A 24,298-nucleotide genomic window follows, 5' to 3' on the forward strand; every position below is an offset into this window, starting at 1 on the left:
AAACAGAAAGTTGGACAACACATTAAATGAAATGAGAAGGTTGGAAGTTGATATCTTAGGCCTGTCAGAAATTAGATGGACTGACAGTGGCAAATTCACTTAGAATAGTTCTCTGATAATGTATTCTGGAGGTCAACAGCATATGTATGGAGTTGTAATTATTTTAGACAAACAAGTATCAAAATGTCTTATGGAATTTTGGGCGATATCCAACTGGCTGCTTTTAGTTAAATTAAGGGGTAACCCTTTTAACATTAGTATAATCCAAGCCTATCTGCCAACAAATGATGCGGATGAAGAGGATACCAACAAGTTTTATGAAGATCTTGACAGTGCTTATGAGCAATGTAAATCTCAGGATATAAAACTAGTCATGGGAGATTTTAACTCCGAAGTTGGACAGGAAAGGGTTAATAACATCGTAGGACCTTTTGGATTAGGAAAGAAAAATGAAAATGGAGGAAGGTTTACTGATTGGTGTGTCAGAAACAACCAAGTGATCACCAATACTTGGTATAAAAACCATCCACATAGATTGTGTACTTGGATTAGCCCTGGAGATAAAACAAGGAATCAAATAGAATTCATTACCATCAATGAATGCTTTAGAAATAATATCACAAATTCTAAAGCCCACCCAGGAGCAGACTGTGGTTCAGATCACCATCCAGTAGTAGTTACCATTAAAACAAAATTAAAGAAACTGAAACGTGGAAAAAGAGAAAGAAGTGTATGTTGGGAGAACTTAAAAATGACAGCATACTTAAGCAACAATTCAAAACAGCTGTAGAAGAACACCTCAACAAAAATGAAACAACACCTATTTGGGACAGATTTAAATATGCTATACAGCAATCAGCAGAGGAGATAATCCCAGTACAAGAAATCCAACACACCAACAAGGGGTGGATAACCAAAGAAATTCTAGCTCTGATGGAACAAAGGTTGGTGAAGAATAATGAAATGCAATACAGAGAGCTACACAGACAGATCAGACAATTGTGCAATATTGCAAAAGAAGAATGGCTGACTCAAGAATGAAATGAAGTAGAAGGCCATATTAACAACAGCAAAGAAATGCACAAAATTAAGAAATTAACCGGAATTAAGAAAACCTCCTCTACAGGATGCATAAGATCAGCGGACGGATCTGTACTAACAGATCCAGGCAAAGTATGTGAGAGGTGGATTCAGTATAGAGAGCAGCTGTTTGAGAATAATAGAGAGTAACCCCCAGATATTAAACACCCTAATTCCGGCCCACCTATTACCAAAGAAAAAATAACTAAAGCAATGAAGAGCATGAAACATGGTAAAGCCACTGGACCTGACGAAATTTCAGTGGAAATGATACAAGCCCTAGAAGATCTGGGCATAGAGATTCTTTTGGAACTGTTTAATGGCATATACAAGTCTGGCATATTGCCTGACAATCTCTTGAAATCAGTATTTATAACTCTACCAAAAATTCCTGGAACTATTGATTGCAAAAATTATAGAACAATCAGTCTTATGAGTCACATAATAAAGATTTTGTTGAGAATTGTTCTGAGTCGAATTAAAAACAAGTTAAGACCAGAAACTTCTAAATTGGAATATGGGTTTATTCAGGATAGAGGAACTAGGAACGCAATTTTCATACTAGGAATGCTTTCAGAAAGAGCACTTGAATATAAAAATGATGTCTTTTTATGTTTTATTGATTTCACTAAAGCACTTGACAGAGTGCAACATGAAAAATTATTTCAAATTCTCACTAAACTAAACATTGACGTAAGGGACCAACAACTGCTTCAAAATTTATATTGGAACCAAATGACGGCGGTAAAACTTGATGATAATATAAGTAGTTGGACTAAAATTCAAAGAGGAGTTAGACAGGGATGCGTTGCCTCACTAGAATTATTTAATATCTATAGTGAAATGATTCTCAGAGAAATAGAAGACCTAGATGGGATAAAAATTGGAGGTGTTAACGTCAACAATAAGATATACAGACGACACCACCCTAATAGCAAGTGCTGCAGAAGACCCACAAATCCTCCTAGACAAAGTAGTAAAAACAAGTGCAGATTTTGGTCTAACCATCAACTGTAAAAAACACACAAATGTATGGTAATATCAAAACCGCAGGATACTCCCAACTGCTAATTGTACATCGGTAACCAAGAGACTGAACAAAAGACCAGCTTTAATTACCTTGGTAGCTTTATATCACAAGATGCTAGAAGTAAAGTAGAAATAAAAAGAAAAATTGCCATTGCCAAAACCAACTTCCAAAAAATGAAACCTATTTTTACAAAGACACATTTCTATGACAAGGCTTAGGCTACTAAAATGTTACATCTGCTCAATCTTGCTCTCTGCTTCCGAAACATGGACTATAACACCAGAACTCCAAAGAAACCTAGAAGCAACAGAAATGTGGTTTCTTAGAAGAATGCTGAAAATATCATAGATAGAGTAACTAATGAGACAGTGCTCCAACGTGCCCATACAAATAGATCTTTAATGAGAACATTAAATGAGAGGAAACTTAGATTCCTGGGCCATGTCATCAGAAAGGGAGAAATAGAATGCCTTACATTACAAGGCCGTATGCCTGGGAAATGCGGAAGAGGAAGGCAAAGAAGAAAATATTGGACACTGTGAAAGAACTAACAGATCTAAGTGTGCAAGATACCATTGATGCTGCGAGGAATCATTCGATGTGGAGAGCCATGATCGCCCAAGCTTGTAACGCGCAAGGCACATGAAGAAGATGATTCTACATAATTACTTATACACTATGTCTACTATGCTTCCTAGTGGTAATAGTACATATATACGCAAGTTTAATATGCCATCTTTTTCTTTCTTAGCTCTCCCTTCACTTGGTAGACCCTCTATCATTGTCTGTTTCAATTTTTTTTCTCTTCATGATCATTTTATTAAGAGTTGACTGAAGCAACAAGTTTTCTGCCTCATCCCTCACTTCTGAAAGAACCTTGAATTAAAACACCAGAATCCAACAGAAGATATGTGAAAAGCTTAATGGAGAGTGCAAAAGATCTACTCAACTGATGAGCAACCACTCAAATGAATAGACTGGATAAGTTGGGAATGCTCTTTATCAAACAGATAAATTTCAGATCTGATAGAATTACACGGAAAGCAACTGGGAAAGTCAAGAACTAACAAGAGAAAATCTGCAGATGCTAAAAAATCCAAGCAACACACACAAAATGCTGGAGGAACTCAGCAGGACTGGAGAAAAAAAAAGATCAAGAACTACAGATTTGAGAAATAAGGTAACTGGCAAAAGAGCTAAAAAGGAACAAGGGAAAGCATCACACACACAATGTTGGAGGAACTCAGCAGGTCAGTCAACATACATGGAGGGAAATAAACATAAATAACAAAATGTCCAGCATCTACAGAATCTTGAGTTTATGATTGAGACTAGATGCATTACTTGCATAGAATCAATATGCAGCAAGTGCCTATGCTTTCTGGTATGTAGCAGTCTGATTTTGTTAACGTTTCCATCAGAAATAGCCCTGGTTCAAGTAATTAAGAGACAAAAACTCATGTGGACATTTCTATCCATCAGTGATATAATGACATTGACCCAGCATCAGGTGCAAGTCAAACACCCAGAATGCACTGCATTAAAAAATTCCCTCACACACAAAAGCTTATTATGTTTAATCTCTTATTTATGCCATTCATTCCATACCGATCACAAGAAACAACACACCCCCATTCATTATTGAGCTATTGGTTTTGTTTCTGTGAGAACTTTTTAAAATCCTTTTAGAACCTTTTAAAACAACTCTTCACAACTGGATCCTCAGATTGCAAACTGGCTGCAGCATTTTAATGGACTGTTAAGGTAGTTCCAAATCTTCAGAATTTCAGTGTATTTTATATAAATAGAAGGAACACTGATCTTCCAAAGAATGTTACATTTACAATTCCTGCAAGACGGTGCCAGTGACCAATTCGATTAACAGCAGACAGTTCACAAAACTACAACTTCTTTTAAATCAGAGTTTCCCCAACTATTCTTATGCCATGAACCCTTACAATTAACTGAGGGGTCTGTGGACACCAGGTTGGGAACCATTTTAAATATACTTTCACTATTAATATGTGCAATTGGAGCCTGTAATTTACATTTTGATAATGTGCTTTTGGGCTGACTGAGCGAGCTGGAACTGCTGATGTCTCCGAGGGAATTTGGTGTGGTTAAGAACAAGCTTGAGAACGAAGTGTGCCTAATGGTGGAGCACGCACCCATTGATCAGCTCCAATTCTCAACCTACTTGCCGATTAAAGCACCCATCAAGATTGAAATCAGCAAGGACATGAGCAAGCGGGTGTTCAGAGCCATCTGAATTTTTGAATCTCCGTCTGCCTGCATTTAACCGGTCTCCCTCTCGCTTGCTGCTGTTGGAGGAAGGTGTGGGAGTCCTGGGTCTTGCGTAAGGTTTGATCTGTGCTGTTTGTGAATTGGACTCATTTTTAGGGGACTGCAAACTCTGTAGCCTGCAGTCAACAAGCAACACTGCGCTAAATATAACTGAACTAAATTAAATTGAACATTCCTTGACTGTCAAGGACTCTGCGGTTTGATGGTTAATATTGTGTGTTACTCCCTTGCCTTTGTTCTTTTTTGTGCACTGGGTGTTTTTTTTTTGAACAGCTTCCATAGTGTTTCTTTGTCAGTGGGAAAATGAACTGCAGGGTTATATACTGCATACTTACTTTGACAATAAATGTACTTTGAACCTCTGAATTGAGGTATGAGTGAGCTCGCACTCGGATGGCCTTGATACGAAGAAACCGAAAAAGGGTACGAGCCAATGTTTGACTGCATTTCCCCATTTAAAGCATCCATTAATCACTGATTAAAGCATCAAAAACACTGAGACAGAGACAAATGCAAAAGGCGAGCAAGAGGTTCAGCGCTGCCTGCCTTTTGATCACTGCTGGAGATGGACCATGAGCAGCTTATCTCAGTGTGGCTCGCTGTGGCAGACGGCTAGGTCTCAATGCCTCGTGTGGTATCCCTCTCTTTCGATAAACATCGGTGATATCATAGGAGAGTATTGTAGTTATGCATAGGAAGATTGCGTTTATGTACTGTAGACATTTTCAGACTTACAGTTTTTATATTCTGTATTTTGTTGTGTGAGGGGAGGGTATTTGGGAGCTGATGTTCTGTTAAGTTTTTTCGTGTGGGGGCAGAATTTGATGTTTCTCTTGGAATGACTTTCATGTTCCTTCTTTGTTTCGTGGCCATCTGGAAAAATGTAAATCTCAGAGTTGGATATACATGTTTTGATAATAAACCTTTGAACCTTTGTATAGCTCAATGTCAATTCAATTAACTTAATAACAGTCTCACAAAACACTCCTGAATGCAGCATCACTTTTCAACTTTTAGACAAAAGCGGTATAATCCCAGCAACTCAAATCTATTCCCAAGTGTGGAGACATCCTGCTCTAAATATACAGGGATCTGGTGAAAATACCTGGAATATCATGAATAGGCCTGGTTCTATACCCAAGAATAGATGCAATAGAAAACATGTATCAAAGCTTCACTAGACTGGTTCTTGGTTTGTCATACAAGCAGCAGTTGAAGTGTATATTATCCATGATTTAGAAGAATGCAAGGAGATCTCATGATAAACATAAAACAAATCTTCTGCAATCTGATAGAGCAGATGATTGGTCTGGCCATCATTGCTCAACAGGGGGTGGGGGGGGGGGTGAAATCCAAAATAAATTTTCTTTCTTTATTAGTACAGCACAGTACAGGCCCTTCAGCCCACAATGTTGTGCCGACCCTCAAACCCTGCCTCCCATATAAGCCCCCACCTTAAATTCCTCCATATACCTGTCTAGTAGTCTCTTAAACTTCACCAGTGTATCTGCCTCCACCACTGACTCAGGCAGTGCATTCCACGCACCAACCACTCTGAGTGAAAAACCTTCCTCTAATATCCCCCTTGAACTTCCCACCCCTTACCTTAAAGCCATGTCCTCTTGTATTGAGCAGTGGTGCCCTGGGGAAGAGGCGCTGGCTGTCCACTCTATCTATTCCTCTTATTATCTTGTACACCCCTATCATGTCTCCTCTCATCCTCCTTCTCGCCAAAGAGTAAAACCCTAGCTCCCTTAATCTCTGATCATAATGCATACTCTCTAAACCAGGCAGCATCCTGGTAAATCTCCTCTGTACCTTTTCCAATACTTCCACATCCTTCCTATAGTGAGGTGACCAGAACTGGACACAGTACTCCAAGGGTGGCCTAACCAGAGTTTTATAGAGCTGCATCATTACATCGCGACTCTTAAACTCTAAAGCTAACACCCCATAAGCTTTCTTAACTACCCTATTCACCTGTGAGGCAACTTTCAGGGATCTGTGGACATGTACCCCGAGATCCCTCTGCTCCTCCACACTACCAAGTATCCTGCCATTTACTTTGTACTCTGCCTTGGAGTTTGTCCTTCCAAAGTGTACCACCTCACACTTCTCCGGGTTGAACTCCATCTGCCACTTCTCAGCCCACTTCTGCATCCTATCAATGTCTCTCTGCAATCTTTGACAATCCTCTACACTACCTACAACACCATCAACCTTTGTGTCGTCTGCAAACTTGCCAACCCACTCTTCTACCCCCCACATCCAGGTCGTTAATAAAAATCATGAAAAGTAGAGGTCCCAGAACAGATCCTTGTGGGACACCACAAGTCACAATCCTCCAATCTGAATGTACTCCCTCCACCACCACCCTCTGCAGGCAAGCCAATTCTGAATCCACCTGGCCAAACTTCCCTGGATCCCATGCCTTCTAACTTTCTGAATAAGCCTACCGTGTGGAACCTTGTCAAATGCCTTACTAAAATCCATATAGATCACATCCACTGCACTACCCTCATCTATATGTCTGGTCACCTCCTCAAAGAACTCTATCAAGCCTATTAGACACGATCTGCCCTTCACAAAGCCATGCTGACTGTTCCTGATCAGACCATGATTCTCTAAGTGCCCAGAGATCCTATCTCTAAGAATCTTTTCCAACAGCTTTCCCACCACAGACGTAAGGCTCACTGGTCTATAATTACCTGGACTATTCCTACTACCTTTTTTGAACGAGGGGACAACATTCGCCTCCCTCCAATCCTCCGGTACCATTCCCGTGGACAACGAGGACATAAAGATCCTAGCCAGAGGCTCAGCAATCTCTTCTCTCGCCTCATGGAGCAGCCTGGGGAATATTCCGTCAGGCCCCGGGGACTTATCTGTCCTAATGTATTTTAACAACTCCAACACCTCCTCTCCCTTAATATCAACATGCTCCAGAACATCAACCTCACTCATATTGTCCTCACCATCATCAAGTTCCCTCTCATTGGTGAATACCGAAGAGAAGTATTCATTGAGGACCTCGCTCACTTCCACAGCCTCCAGGCACATCTTCCCATCTTTATCTCTAATCGGTCCTACCATCAATCCTGTCATCCTTTTTTTCTTCACATAATTGAAAAGGATAGCCAATCAAAAGTAAGGAAGCAGCTTTTAACCTAGACACCGTGATAATTAGGAATTATTTAAAAGGATTATGGACATTTAGCATTGAGCATATTTTAGACACATTTGTACATTTCAATCAACAGACAAAATTCTGGAAGAACTCATGACAGGCAACATCTATGGAGGGGAATAAACAGTCTGATTCGGGCCAAAACCCTTCAGCAGTACTGTACTTTAGGAGGTTAAGGGATGTCTCAAGATGGTGCTGAGCGACAACCTCTGCTGAGGTTCTAGCTGCTTTTTAGTATTTTTTTTGGTTTGAGTAGGAATGAGGAGAGCTAGAGGTCAGAGATGTGGCGGAGGGGAAGATTAGAGAATAGGTCAGAGTCTTCATTCTAGAGGCTGGAATCTGAAAAAGACCAGTTAGGACAGTGTATGTGCACGATTGGGAAGAGGAATGGGCTTGTTCTGCTGTTGCTAGTTTTGTTGCTTGGGTTTTGTGTTGTACCGCTGAACACTGTAGGCATGCTGTTGGCATAGGAAGATGTGGCAACAATTGCCCTCAGCACATCTCTCGCGTCGGTTGTTAATGCAAATGATGCATTTCAGTGTATGTTTTGATGCACTGGGATAAATAAACTTGAATCTTGTGATTGGTGCAGAAAAGTGGCACTAGGTTAAAATATCCATGATTTTATTAAATGGTGGAGCAGGCTCAAGATGCCCAGTGGCCTACTCCAACCCTCATTTCTTATAGATGGTATAGAGGTCATGCTATCTTAAGCCTCCAACCAATTACATATTGTTTTACAAAATGTAGCATTATTACCATTTAATTCTGTCACCATTAAAAAACTATTTAATCATTTATCTGCAGCAATCTTTGGTCCTCAATTTACTTTACTTCTTGTTTACCGTCACCTGCTAATTTGTTATTTTCCTCCAAATTTATACAAGAGTCATCAATTCATTCTGTGACCATTGCCAATTTAAGAGCAAAATTCTTATCGCATCCAATAACTGAGAAACAATTAATAGCTTCTTGACTTCCTGGTCTCTGATAACATAACCTGCAAACCCTCAAAATGATAATGGAGGGGTGATGCTTTTTTGTAGGGAGGTTCAACATGCATAAACACTGAGATGGAATTACTACTGATTGTTGCTCTGCTACAAAGCTCTCCCTAAATGATTGTTTTTGAGAAGGTGGCAGTGATCTGCTGCCTTGAAAATAATCGCTATAAAAACTGGAGGGGATTTAAGAACTTTCACTAAGCACTAAATCCCGCTTGGTGGCACAATAAGATCAGCGCCGGACTCCGGAGCGAAAGTTCCCGAGTTCGAATCCAAGTCGGGTTGAGTGTCGAGCTAGCAACTCGGCCTCGTAAACACAAGAATAGCTTGCTACGGAAACACCGTCATGACGGTGCCCCAATAACTCCACTGCCGAGTTAAGGGCTATTCTTTTTCTTCTTCTTCACTAAGCACTAACTCTCTCACTGGCCCATCAGGACTACACAGTGCATCATCCACAAAATGCACCACAGAAATTCAAAGGTTCTTTGACAGCTCTTCCAGCAAGACTTTGACAAAGGCCTTCCAAAAGCCAACAGGTTCTCAGCACATATCTCCAAAGTTTTTTTTTAATACATCTTCCTACCCCATTGTGCTCAGAATTCTATACATCTCTACGATACACATTTAATTTAGATACATTTTAAACTTTATAGACTTGATCATTTCCCTAAAAATTTACGTGAACTTTGTTAGATGTACTTTAATAGTGCCCAAGAAACCTGCCCTATTAAATACCCTTCCCTCAATTTTATTTTAATTTTGTTCGGCATTTATGCTATATTTTATGGCCCTTTCAAAATGTGATCATTCTTTTTTACTTTATCGACAACAACTGTGCTCCTTATCTGGTTGCAAGATTATTACAAATGATACTAGTTATTATTGTAATTATTGGCTTTAGATGAGATGACAAAGAAAGGAGCAAACAACCTTCCAGACAACTCCAGAGGAAAGTGTTAACATGATTTGAATTAACTAGTTATTAACTATCTTGTAAACCATCCAACCTCCTACATGATATAAACAGACACCCCACCCTGCAAAAACTCATTTCAGGGAGGTAGCATCATCAATTTGTGGGAGACTTCCGGGAGAGGTGGGATGTCTACAATGGAGTAGCTCCTTAGCAGCTGGCCAACTAGTTTAAATAACGTTAGCTATGCTAATGAACGAATGATACCTGTTAAACTCACCTCAACATGTCTTTTATAGTCTGAACCTACCATGGGCAATAGAAAAGTCACTGCTGCAAACAGGGCAGCGAGCAACACTGTCATTATTTTGACCCCTATTAGGCAGGGGTACACTTTAGTGTAGTCTAGGGTGACGTACGTTTTATTTTTTTTGGAACACTCTGGCATGGTGCACTCTCGCTCACTCTCTCTCTCTCTCTCTCTCTCTCGTGCTCGCTCGCGTGCTCTTGCTTGCTTTCTCTCTCGCTCGCGCACTCGCTTGCCTTCGCTCTCGCTCTCTTGCTTTTCTCTCGCTCGCTCTCAAAAAAATTGATTTCTGTGATATTGTATATAATTTGCGGACATCAGGGAGCCATTATTAATATGCGGGAGACTTCCGGAAGTTCCGGGAGAGGTGGGATGTCTGTATAAAAGGCCACATTAAACATTAGCAAATTGAAGCAGAAGAAATTGAGACATTTAAGAGACTCTTAGACAGGCACCTGGATGATAGAAAAAAATGGAGGGCTACGTGGGAGGGAAGGGTTTCATCTTGGAATAGGTTAAAAGGTTGGCACAACATTGTGGGCCAATGTGCTGTATTGTTCTATGTTATCTAATACAATTGAATACATTTGAGAGTAAAATTGTAAAACCTTCAAATTAATGAAGTACAATGCACCATGCAGTAAATATGGTTTATTCAGCAAGGTTTTCAAGAAGGCGCCACATGGGAAACTGTTCCAAAAAAATTACTGCTCATGGGATCCAGATCAAGTTGGATCCAAAATTAGCTTGGTAATAGGAGACAATGATAGATGGCTGTGTTTGCGTTCGATTAATGATGTTTCACAGGGATGTGTGCTTGGGGCCAAATCTTGCCTTGGGCATCCATATTGGAGGTCTGATCAGTAAGATGGTGAATTTTCATTGTGTAGGGTAGTCATAGGCTACAGAGTAATATTGTTGTGTTGAGAAATGAAAAATTACATTCAATAGAGATAAATGCAAGGTTATTCATTTTGCAAGTAAAAATAAGGTTAGGACATACACCATTAGTAGTGAGTCCCTTGTAGGGACCTTGGAGCGAACATCCAAAGATCCTTAAAGGTAACAGCATAGCGTATGGGTTACTAACCTCCAATGGACTGGGTAATGAACACAACAGCAGAGAGGTTATGTTCCAACAATACAGATCAAAGGTCATACATCAGCTGGAGTACTGCATGCAGTTCTGGTCACCACATCATAAGGAGGAGGTGAAAGCGCTGTATCAAGAGGAGACACACATCAGAGCATTGCCTGGGATGCAGCGTTTTAGTTACGAGAGACTGGAAAAGCTAGGACTGTTCTCCCTAGAGCAGAGTTGGTTAAGAAGGGAGTAGGCAGTTTAAATGGTTTGGCATAGATTTTTTTTGTGTGCCATACTCTACCAGAGCCTCGGCGACCACTTTTTTTTCAAGTGGTTGTCTTGGAGGAAAGATTCTATGAGTGGTCCCCCACGTCCTTCTCACAGCGCAGTTTTTTTTAAATATGAGGCTGAGTTGCAAGCTCGACATTCAACCTGGCACGGATGGAAAGCGTGCCCGGGAGCGGCCCAACTGGATTCGAACTCGGGAACCTTCACTCCAGAGTCCGGCGCTGATGTCACTGCGCCAGATTAGATGGTAGAAATATCTGTTTCTGTGCTGTACATTTCTATGACTGAACTATACAAAATTATGAGGGGTAGAGATGAGGTAGACTAAGGCATGTTTTCCCTTTAGAAGAATTGGATATAATTTTGAAGACAGATTTAGCATTGGGGGTGAGGGATTTACAAGGGAATTGCAAAGGTCCTCTATCACTCAGAATCAAAAGTAGAAGGAATCTTTCTCATCAAAAGAAATAGATAATATTAGAAGACACAAATTAGTGTAAGGTTGAGATTTACAGGGAATTTGCAAGGACTTCTTTCACCCAGAGTGGTGAATACCTGGTTTCAGAAAGTGGTACTAACAGAGTCACCAACAACACTTACGAAGCATCTATATGAACACTTGTATTGTCTAGGCAATAACGAGTGTGAGCCAATTAACGGAAGATGGGGCTAATATGGATAGGTACCCACTGGTCAACATGGATGTGGTGGGCCAAATGTTCTGCCTCCTTGTATGACTATGACAGAGTCAAAGCATTTAAGAATAGATAAAAATGGAACTTAAAACCACATTGAGCACCAGGAAAGAAGTGGATCACCCATGTTATTGCTTCCAACACCTCCTGATGCCATTTCAGCCTTATTCTCACTGATCAAATAGCAAACTGGAATAAGAGAGTAGGAATGAAACTGAAGTTGTCAATGGGGAAATTAAACATAATGCACCTTATTATCTGTGGTAATATTAAATTTGTGTCATGTGCAAGTTAGAGGTACAGGATTGTGTACCTTGATCCGAAAGAACATTGTTTCATTTCGCAGTATAAATAACAATAAAGTTGAACTCTGCCATGATTATTTTGCAGGACATGAGTATGAAGGAAGTGAATAAAATCCCGGGAACAATATTAACATGGAGAAGCAAGACAGCCATAAAATTTACAAAGACCACAGGATCGTAAAGCAGAGTAGAATTAGGACACTTACCCCATCAAATCTGCTCTGCCATTCCATTACGACTGATTTATAGAAAATAGAAATTTACAGCACATTACAAGCCCTTCGGCCCACAATGTTGTGCCAACCATGTAACCTACTCTAGAAACTGCCTAGAATTTCCTGAGTGCAGAGCCCTCTATTTTTCTAAGCTCATGTACCTAAGAGGCTCTTAAAAAGGCCCTACTTATTCCGCTTCCACCATCGCTACCAGAGCATTCCAAGCACCTTAAAATTATGCCCACTTATGCTAGCCATTTCAGCCCTGGGAAACAGCCTCTGGCTATCTACATGATCAATGCTCATCATCTTATATACCTCTATCAGATCCCCTCTCATCCTCTGTTGCTCCAAGGATAAAAGGTCAAGTACACTTAACCTATTCTCATAAGGCACGCTCTCCAAACCAGGCAACATCCTTGTAAATCTCCTCTGCATTCTCTCTATAGTATCCACATCCTTCCCGTAGTGAATTGACCAGAAAAGAACAGTACTCCAAGTGGGGTCTGACCAAGGTCTTATATAGCTGTAACATTACTTTTCGGCTCTTGAACTCAATCCCATGGTTGAATAATGCCAACACACCATACGCCTTCTTAACAACACTGTCAACCTGCGCAGCAGCTTTGAGTGTCCAATCAACATGGACCCCAGATCTCTCAGATCCTCTACACCAAGAGTCTTACCATTTGCTTTTCATTCTGTCTTCAAACTGAACCTTCCAAAATGAACCACTTCACACTTATCTGGGTTGAAGTCCATCTGCCACTTCTCAGCCCAGTTCTGCATCCTATTGATGTCCCGCTGTAACCTCTGACAACCCTTCAGACTATCCACAGCACCCCCAACCTTTCTGTCATCAGCAAACTTACTAACCCACCCTTCTACTTCTTCATCAGGTCATTTATAAAAATCACAAAGAGTTATCCCAGAACAGATCCCTGTGGAACATCACTGGTCATCGACCTCCATGCAGAATACAAACCATCTACAACCACACTTTGCCTTATGAGGGCAAGCCAATTCTGGATCCACAAAGCAAGATCTCCTTGGATCCCATGCCTCCTTACTTTCTGAATGTGTCCTGCATGGGGAGTCTTATCTGCCATACTGAAATCCATATATTTTATTGTCGCCAAACAATTGATACTAGAACGTACAATCATCACAGCGATATTTGATTCTGCACTTCCTGCTCCTTGGATTACAAATTGATAGTAAATATTAAAAATTTAGATTATAAATCATAAATAGAAAATAGAAAAATGGAAAGTAAGGTAGTGCAAAAAAAAACGAAAAGGCAGGTCTGGATATTTCAAGGGTACGGCCCAGATCCAGGTCAGGATCCATTCAGCAGTCTTATCACAGTTGGAAAGAAGCTGTTCCCAAATCTGGCCGTACGAGTCGTCAAGCTCCTGAGCCTTCTCCCGGAGGGAAGAGGGACAAAAAGTGTGTTGGCTGGGTGGGTCATGTCTTTGATTATCCTGGCAGCACTGCTTCGACAGCGTGTGGTGTAAAGTGAGTCCAAGGACGGAAGATTGGTTTGTGTGATGTGCTGCGCCGTGTTCACGATCTTCTGCAGCTTCTTTCGGTCGTGGACAGTACAACTTCCATACCAGGTTGTGATGCACCCTAGAAGAATGCTTTCTAAGGTGCATCTATAAAAATTAGTGAGGGTTTTAGGGGACAGGCCAAATTTCTTCAGTTTTCTCAGGAAGTAAAGGCGCTGGTGGGCCTTCTTGGCAGTTGACTCTGCTTGGTTGGACCAAGTCAGGTCATTTGTGATATTGACCCCAAGGAACTTAAAGCTTTTGACCTGTTCCACTTGCGCACCACCGATGTAAATTGGGTTGTGCGGTCCGCTACTCCTTCTGAAGTCAACAACCAATTCCTTCGTCTTGCTGACGTTGAGGGATAGGTTATTGTCTTCGCACCATGCCACCAAGTTCTTAATTTCCTCTCTGTACTCAAACTTATCATTACCCAAGATACAGCCTACAATTGTTGTGTCATCAGCAAACTTATATATTGAGTTTGATGGAAACTTGGCTACACAATCATGGGTGTACAGTGAGTACAGCAGGGGGCTGAGTACACAGCCTTGTGGGGCACTGGTGCTCAGAGTGATTGTAGAGGAGAGCTTGTCCCCTATTTTTTACAGCCTGGGTCCTGTCTGAGGAAGTTGAAGATCGAGCTGCAGATCTGAGTGCTAAGGCCCAGGTTCTGGAGCTTAGGAATCAGTTTATTTGGAATGATGGTATTAAAGGCAGAGCTATAGTCAATGAAAAGGAGCCTTTATTCTCCAGGTGTTCTAAGGAGGAATGTAGGGCCAGAGAGGTGGCATCTGCCGTTGACCTGTTGCTCCAGTAGGCGAATTGCAAAGCGTCAAGGTTGACCGGTAGGCTGTGGTTGATGTGTGCCATAACCAATCGCTCGAAGCACTTCATAGCAATTGGTGCCAGAGCCACAGGTCGATAGTCATTCAGGCATGCCACCTTGATCTTCTTCCGCACTGGGACTACTGTTGCCTTCTTAAAACACGAGAGGATCTTAGACTGATGCAAGGAGCAGTTGAAGATGTCAGCAAACACTCCAGCTAGCTCGCTTGCACAGGCCTGGAGAACCCATCCCGGAACGCCATCTGGGCCCGTCGCCTTCCTTGGATTTATGTTCTGGAAGGCCCTTCTAACGTCCTCCTCGGTGATGATGAATCTTGATGCCACCAGGTCCGGTTCATCTGGATGGAGCGGGACGCTCCTCTTCTGTTCGAATCTTGCGTAGAATACGTTAAGTTCGTCAGGAAGAGAAGCACGACAGTTATTGACATTCCCAGCCTTTTCTTTGTGCCCAGTGATCTCCTTTAGACCCTGCCATAGTCTACTGGCATCCCTCTGGTTAGCCTGGGCTTCCAACTTGGCTCGATATTGCCTCTTGGCGCCCTTAATGGCTTTCCAGAATTCACGCCTGGATTCCGTGTAGCGACTGGTATCCCCGGACGTAAAAGCCGCAGCTCTAACCTTCAAAAGGGACTTGACCTCATAATTCATCCAAGGTTTCCGGTTAGGGAATACCCGGATCGTCTTGCGAGACACACACTCTGCATTTCCAAATAAAATCCGTGACAGCTGAGGCATACTCATTGAGGTTATATACACTACATCCACTGCTCTCCCTTCTTCAGTGTGTTTTGTTTCATCCTCAAAGAATTCAATCAGGCTCGTAAGGCACAACCTGCCCTTGACAAAGCTATGTTGACTATCCTTAATCATATTATGTCTCTCCAAATCCTCATAAATCCTGCCTCTCGGGATCTTCAACAACATGCCCACCACTGAAATCAGACTCACTGGTTTATAATTTCCTGGGTTATCGCTGCTCCCTTTCTTGAACAAGGGAACAACATTTGAAACCCTCCAATCCTCCTGTACTTCTCCCATTGCTACTGATGACACAATGATCATTGCAAGAGGTTCAAAAGTCCCTTCCTTCACTTCCCACTGTAGCCTAGGGTATACTTCATCCAATCCCAGTGACTTATCCAACTTAAAGCTTTCCAAAAGCTACAGCACATCCTCTTTCTTAATGTCTATATGCTCAAATGTTCAGTCCGCTGTAAGTTATCCCCACAATTGCCAAGGTCCTTTGCCTTGGTGAATACTGAAGTGAAGTATTCATTAAGTACCTCCGCCACCTCCTCCAGTTCCATACACACTTTTCCACTATCGCACCTGATTGGTCCTATTCTCACACGATTCATCCTCATGCTCTTCACATACTTGTAGAATGCCTTAGCATTTTCTTTAATCCTACCCACCAAGGCCTTCTCATGGCCCCTTCTGACTCTCCTAATTCCATTCTTCAGCTCCTTGCTACCAACCGTAATTTTCTAGAGCTCGAGTAGTTAGTTTCTTGAACCTTTCATAAGCTTTTCTTTTCTTGTTAACTGGATTTTCTACATACTTTGTACACCGTGGTTCTTTACCTCTACCTTCCTTTCCCTGCTTCAATGGAACATACCTATGAAGTCCATGCAAATGTTCCCTGAATTGTAATGCTTCTCAACCCCATTCTCCCACAATCTTTGATACCCTGAATAATCAAGAACCTAACAATCTTCGCTTTAAATATACCCAATGAGTTGGGCTCCACAGCTATATGTGGTAATAAATTTCATAGATTCGTCACCCAATGCCTAATGAAATTCCTCATGTTCTAAATGGATACCCCTTTATTCCAGGGGTTCCCCACCTGGGGTCCATAGACCCCTTAATGGTAGTGGTCCATGGCATAAAAAAAAATCCCAGGTTTATTCCAAGGTTGTGCCCCCTGATCCTAGACACCCTCACTATTAGAAACATCCTCCTTACATCCTCCTCACATCCACTATCTAGGTCTTTCAATATTCAATAGGTTTCAATGAGATCTCCCTCATTCATTTGAACTGCAGCAAGTACAGGGCCAGAGCCAAACACTGCCTTTATGTTAATCCTTTCATTCCCAAAATCATTCTCATGAATCTCCTCTGGATACTTCCCAATGCCAGCACATCTTTTCTTAGATAAGGGGTTCCAAAGCTGCTCACAAAACCCCAAGTGTGGTCTGACCAATGCTTTATCAAGCCTTAGCATTACATCCTTGTTTTTAATATTCTAGTCCACTCAAAATGAATGCTAACATCGCATTTGCCTTCCTTACCAACAACTCAAATTAACCTTCAGGGAATCTTGAACCAGGACTCCCAAGTTGCTGTGCACCTCTGATTTTTGAATTTTCTTCCCATTTAAAAAATAGTCTAAGCCTTTGTTCCTTCTACCAAAGTGCATGACAGTACACTTCCCAACACTGTATCCCATCTGCCATTTCTTTGCCCATTCTGCACAATCTCTCTAAGGCTTACTGCTTGCTCAACACTACCTGCCCCTCCACCTACCTTTATATCACCCACAAACTTGGTCACACAGCTATCAATTTGTCATCCAAATCATTAACATACAACTTCAAAAGTGGTCCCAAAACAGACCCCTGTGGAACACCACTAGTCACTGACAGACAAGCAGAAAAGGTCCCCTTTATTCCCACTCTTTGCCTCCTGCTGATCTTCCATCCATGCTAATACCTTTCCTCTAATCCCATGGGCTCTTATTTTGTGCCTCATGTGTGGCACTTTGTCAAAGTCCTTGTGAAAATCAAGTAAACAGCTTTCACTGACTCTCTTTTGTCTATCCTGTGTTATTTTCTCAAAGAATTCCAACAGACTTGTCAGGCAAGATCTCCCCTTCAGGAAACCATGCTGACTTTGGCCTATTTTGTCATGTGCTTCCAAGTATCCTGAAATCTCATCCTTAATAATGGACTCCAACATCTTCCCAACCACTGAAGTCCGCTACCTGGCCTATAATTTTCTTTCTTCTGGCTCCCTCCCTTCTCGAAGAGCAGAGTGACTACAATTAAATCAGAACATTAAACCCACACTCTTAGAGACTGAACAACAGAGCTCAGAAGGGACAGATATGAAAAATTGTACTTCAGATTAAATAGACAGCTCACTATAATACATTGATCAAAATTCTCAGATTACAGAAAATGGGCAAAATTATTGAAATCATAAACGTTAAATATTCTAGTGTCCAATTTTCATTCAATGGTACTAGAAATAAAAAAAGTTATGAATTGTGTTATTCACAAAGCAATTAAAAACATCTGTATCCTGATTATCTAAATGATGTAAACCCAGCAAATGACATCAAGCAAATAATGCAAAACTGTACAAGAGTAGAAGATTCACCCTCAAGCAACTGTTCCCCAATCTTGTGACCAAGTCTCTCATTTTGCACTTCGTCATTGTGTTTGCACCCTGTGGGTGAATCTCAACATCTACCTCATCATTCCTCCAAGGATGCAAGATGTTAATTTTCTAGTTATTTTACATGTTCTTTTAATATCCTGTGATGAATTTGCATTTTAACCTTGAGGGAAATGTAGAAGCAAACAGTCAGTAAACTGCCAATAATTACAGTGACATCATTCATGTAAATAAATGTTCTGGTCTTAAAAGACCAGGTTGCAAAAGCACTGTTCCAATAAACACCTAGAATATTAGGGCAGAGAGCTTGACATGCAAAAGCAGTAACTTTAGTTCTTGACTGCAACTATATACAGTGGATTCTAGCAAATTGGGGCACATTGGGACCAGTACATTTTGGTCCAATTAAGCAGCTGTCCCCAATTAGCCAAAGTTGTATGGAAATCGTTAAAAGGTATATTAAAAAAAAGACAATCTACCATTTACTTAGGCAGCACTTTCCAGATATCAACCTCTGTAAAACACTTGCCCCTGGATCCCCTTTCCTACTCTTCTCTTAAATATATGCCCTCTTGATTTTGATACCCTTATCCAGGGAAAAAGACTTTGATATCCTACCCGATGGCTCTCATGACCTCACACATTTTTCCCAGGGTCACCCTTCATTGCTCCAAGGTAAACAAGCCCAGCCTATCTAATGTCTCCCCATATCTCATGTTGTCCAGTTCAAGCAACATCCTGGTGAATTTCCTCAACACTCTCCAATCATATCCTTCCTATTGTGTAGTGATGAAAATTGCACTATAATAAAGTGTAGCCGAACAAGGCTTCTGCAAATTGCAACCCCATATTTTATACTCTATGCCCCAATTAATGAAGACAATCATGCCACAGGCCTTACTGATCACCATCAACCACCTGCCACTTTGGGAGCTAAGGACATGGATCACAAAGTCTCTTGATTAACACTTCTTAATCCCCTCATGTTTATTGTAATCTATTTGACAACCCAAAGTGCATCAGCCAAGACTCATCAGATCATTAATAATGCAATGATGTTCACTGAAATGTATTTGAATACATTAACAATTTAGATATTTACTTCATTGACACTTGCGTTCCATGGTATAAAAATTTTCAATCTGACAGCATTATATATAATCAATACTCTGATATGCTGTCAGGAAGGAATATACTAAATCAGTTGAAGAAAATTTACCCTTACTGAAATGTCAGTGTATGCCTACAGAATCATTTGTGGTGTACAGCACACTAGAACAACCAATTAAAATATCACTGACAAACAAATGGGGGACAATCTAGTCGTTTCTCAAACAACACGAGTAAATGATTTGATCTCTTGAGTAACAACACAATGGTATGTTTAAGCTATAACCAGGCTAGGTCACCTTGACATAAGATGGTGTTTTGCATTTCCACTTATGCCGGGTCAACGATGTCACCCAGGGCTAGAACAGAATAGAGAGTTACCTGCTCCGTGACAAAGTCAAAAATCAACCCAGGATCTCAGTAATTGGTGTGGGGGGGGGGGGGAAGAGGGGGTGTGGAAAAGAGATGCATATCTCATAAATCCAAGACAAAAACAGAAAATATCAGAAGCACTCAGCAGTTCCGGCAACATAGAAAGCCTACAGCACAATACAGGCTCTTCGGCCCACAAAGCTGTGCCGAACATGGCCTTACCTGAGAAATTACCTAGGGTTACCCATAGCCCTCTATTTTTCAGAGCTCCATATACCAATCCAGGAGTCTCTTAAAAGACCCTATCGTATCCGCCTCCACCACCGTCACCGGCAGCCCATTCCACGCAATTAGCATTCTCTGCGTAAATAAAAAACCCTGACATCTCCTCTATACCTTCTTCCAAGTACCTTAAAACTGTGCCCTCTCGTGCCAGCCACTCCAGCCCTGGGAAAAAGCCTCTGACTATCCACACGATCAATGCCTTCTCATCATCTTGTACACCTCTATCAGATCACATCTCATCCTCCGTCACTCCAAGGAAAGGTGGCTGAGTTCACTCAACCTATTCTCATAGGGCATGCTCCCCAATCCAGGCAACATCCTTGTAAATCTCCTCTGCCCCCTTTCTATGGTTTCCACATCCTTCCAGTAATGAGGCGACCAGAACTGAGCACAGTACTCCAAATGGGGTCTGACCAGGGTCCTATAGAGCTGCAACATTACCTCTCAGTCCTAAACTCAATCCCACGATTGATGAAGGCTAACACATCGTATGCTTTCTTAACCACAGAGTCAACCTGTGCAGCAGCTTTGAATGTCCTATGTCAGTGGTTCCCAACCACCGGGCCGCAAAGCATGTGCTACCGGGCCGCGAGGAAATGATATGATTTGGCAATATGAGACGATATGCATCAGCTGCACCTTTCCTCATTCCCTGTCATGCCCACTGTTGAACTTGAACGCACACGAGGTCATTACGCACACGTCATCCATGTCAGCGTGGGAAGAAGATAAACTCCTCGAGCTTGCAAATGACGGCGGGCTGAAGAGTATGTTTGACATAACATCTCTGCCAGCATTCTGGATCAAAGTCAAGGCTAAATATCCTGAGATAGCCACGAAAGCACTGAAAACGTTGCTTCCATTTCCAACATATCTCTGCGAAGCAGGGTTTTCTGAAATGAATGCAATGAAAACTAAATTGCGGAATGGACGGGACATAAGGAACCCCCTTTGAGTATCGCTGTCTCCCATCACCCCTCAATGGGACCATCTTGTTACAGGGAAACAAGCCCAGGGCTCCCACTGATTCAGCGATATTGGTGTGTTGCAATGATTTTATATGTTCATAAAAGGAAAGTATGTGCTGTGTGTTTAATATCCAAACATTACTTAATGTTATGATGCTATTGACTTATAATTGACTATATTCATGTGAGCAAAATATGCGTTATTTAATATTAAATTCATTAGATAAACCCTTTTAGAAATTAAATTGAGTGTATTAACCACTTATTAATTAACCAGAAATTAAATTGAGTGTATTAACCACATCAATATACAGGATGTCCCGGCATTGGGCAACCCGGGGGGGGTTGGTGTTAATCACGACGGGAATTTAAGTGACTTACCACCTATATTCCCGTCGTGATTAACACCAACCCCCCCGGGTTGCCCAATGCCGGGACATCCTGTATATTGGGCTAAATTGGGTTTGTCCCAGACGGGACTGCCCTTGTCCCGTATTTCCCCCGCTAAGGTAGAGCATTCCTATGAAACCTTTCGTGCCGAAATGGCGTAAAGTGCAGAAGCAATTATCATTAATTTATATGGGAAACATTTTTGGCATTCCCAGACCCAAAAAATAACCTACCAAGTAACACATAAAACCTAAAATAACACATATAGTAAAAGCAGGAATGATATGATAAATACACAGCCTATATAAAGCAGAAATGATGTACTGTGTAGTTTCACTGAGCAGAATCGCCAAAAACGATTTGTTGAAAAGAATCGGCATGTACATGCATGCGCACGTAATGTATGCGCACATCACGCACGCGCACACAGGTGCCCGCGCAAGACTTCATGGTCATGGTAGTCTTTCTTGGGATACACAGTGAGAAAATTGGCAACCCTACCCCCCTTCCCCCCTCCCCCCGGTCGGCGAGTCTGCAAGAATATTTTCAATATTAAACCGGTCCGCGGTGCAAAAAAGGTTGGGGACCCCTGTCCTATGGACTCGGACCACAAGATCCCTCTGATCCTCAACACTGCCAAGAGTCTTACCATTAATACTATATTGTCATCACATTTGACCTACCAAAATGAACCATCTCACATTTATCTGGATTGAACTCAATCTGCCACTTCTCAGCCCAGTTTTGCATCCTATCAATGGCCCGCTATAACCTCTGACAGCCCTCCACACTATCCACGACACCTTCAACCTTGGTGTCATCAGGAAATTTACTAACCCATCCCTCCACTTCTTCATCCAGGTCATTTATAAAAATCACAAAGAGTAAGGGTCCCAGAACAGATTGCTGAGGCAAACCACTGGCGACCGACCTCCATGCAGAATATGACCCCTCTACAACCATTCTTTGCCTTCTGTGGGCAAGCCAGTTCTGGACCCACAAAGTAATGTCCCCTTGGATCTCATGCCTCCTTACTTTCTCAATAAGCCTTGCATGGGGCACCTTGTCAAATGCCCTGCTGAAATCCATACATACTACATCTACTGCTCTACCTTCAATGTGTTTAGTAACATCCTCAAAAAATTTGATCAGGCTCGTAAAGCACGACCTGCCTTTGACAAAGCCATGTTGACTACTCCTAATCATATTATGCCTCTCCAAATGTTCATAAATCCTCCCTATCAGGATCTTCTCCATCAACTCACCAACCACTGAAGTAAGACTCCCTGGTCTATAATTTTCTGGGCTATCTCTATTCCCCTTCTTGAATAATGGAACAACATCTGCAACCCTCCAATCCTCCGGAACCTTTCCTGTACCCATTGATGATGCAAAGGTCATCGCCAGAGGCTCAGCAATCTCCTCCCTCACCTCCCACCACCATAGCCTACGGTACATCTCATCCGGTCCTAGTGACTTATCCAACTTGATGCTATCCAAAAGCTCCTGCACATCGTCTTTCTTAATATCTACATGCTCAAGCTTTTCAGTCTGCTTTAAGTCATCCCTTCAATCGCCAAGATCCATTTCCATAGTGAATACCCAAGCAGAATACTCATTAAGTACCTCTGCTATCTCCTCTGGTTCCATACACACTTGATTGGTCCTATTCTCTCACGTCTTATCCTCTTGCTCTTCACATACTTGTAGAATGCCTTGGGATTTTCCTTAATCCTGTCCACCAAGGCTTTCTCATGGCCCCTTCTGGCTCTCCTCATTTCTTTCTTCAGCTTCTTCCTGCTTGCCGTATAATCTTCTAGATCTCTATCATTACCTCACTTTTTGAACCTTTCATAAGCTCTTCTTTTCTTCTTGACTAGATTTACAACAGCCTTTGTACACTACGGTTCCTGTACCCTACCATCCTTTTCCTGTCTCATTGGAATGTACCTATGCAGAACTCCACGCAAATATCCCCTGAACATTTGCCATATTTCTTCCGTACATTTCCTTGAGAACATCTGTTCCCAATTCATGCTTCCAAGCTCCTGCCTGATAGCCTCATATTTCCCCTTACTCCAATCTACAAAGAGAAACACAGAAAAAGTTCTTATCACTGATTCTTTATCTGAGCAAGAAAAACTGAGAAAACAAATGTTTAAACTGCAGGAAGGGGAAAGGAAAAATATCTGCAATATGCTGCAGACCAAAGTTGACAGTGGGAAAAGAGACAAAATAAAAGGTAGGTATTGTATTGTCCACTGTTGCATGGGAAAGAATTGTCAGAAAGTGTCATTGGAGATGAAAAAAAATAACAGAAGAGTGGAGGGAATAGTCCGTTTGGATAAAGCACCTGAACTTTCACCTCTTCCCTTCTCACCATGATTGGGTGACTGCTTTGCAAAACATCTTCACTTCGTTCACAAGAGTTACCCTGTGCCTTCGGCTACCTCTTAATCCCTCCCATCCTCTCTCCATCCCTTCTGACTTTGGCTTTCTACATTGTTCCATCGATACCTATGGTATAATGGGAGGAAAAGTATCCATCTTCTGTCCAAAGTAATGAATCCCTCAGGGCTCAATAGCAAATGCGATTGTTTCAGTCACCAGACTGGCTTTCCTTAACTGGACATTTCAGCATCATTGTGTACCTTCATTGTTTTCGCTTCTCTCCAACATTATCTTCAGAAAATTAGTCTTCATTGTGTGAGTGTTCTTTTTAAATGGGTTGTATTGTTGTTTCTTCGATTTGTGTCTGCCTGCAAGGAGATGAATATATATTTGATAATAAATGTACTTTAAACTTTGGTCTGCATCCCATCTACGACATTCCCTCTGTTCTCTCTATTGTTCTTCTCCTCTGCAACTTGGATGCTTTCATTTTTCCAGTTCCGATGAGAAGTCATTAACCCAACGCAAGTCTTTCTTTCCCCAAAGCTGCCTGATCTTCTGAAT

General features: G+C 41.6%; 1 protein-coding gene across 3 annotated transcripts in view; it reads right to left on the reverse strand.

Annotated features, from left to right (window-relative positions):
* The window catches only part of prkx (protein kinase X-linked), a 146,398-nt gene that overhangs the window by 108,174 nt on the left and 13,926 nt on the right, over positions 1–24,298 (reverse strand). For 2 of the 3 annotated variants that reach the window (XM_063054610.1, XM_063054612.1), the window contains exon 2: positions 23,995–24,102. The exons of the other annotated variant lie outside the window; for it this stretch is intronic. In XM_063054610.1, the coding sequence (XP_062910680.1) occupies positions 23,995–24,102 (108 nt within the window). The remainder of the gene's footprint in view (positions 1–23,994; positions 24,103–24,298) is intronic. 3 annotated transcript variants of the gene reach the window in all.

The sequence above is a fragment of the Mobula hypostoma genome, chromosome 7 (assembly GCF_963921235.1).
Source record: "Mobula hypostoma chromosome 7, sMobHyp1.1, whole genome shotgun sequence".
Classification (NCBI taxonomy): Eukaryota; Metazoa; Chordata; class Chondrichthyes; order Myliobatiformes; family Myliobatidae; genus Mobula; species Mobula hypostoma.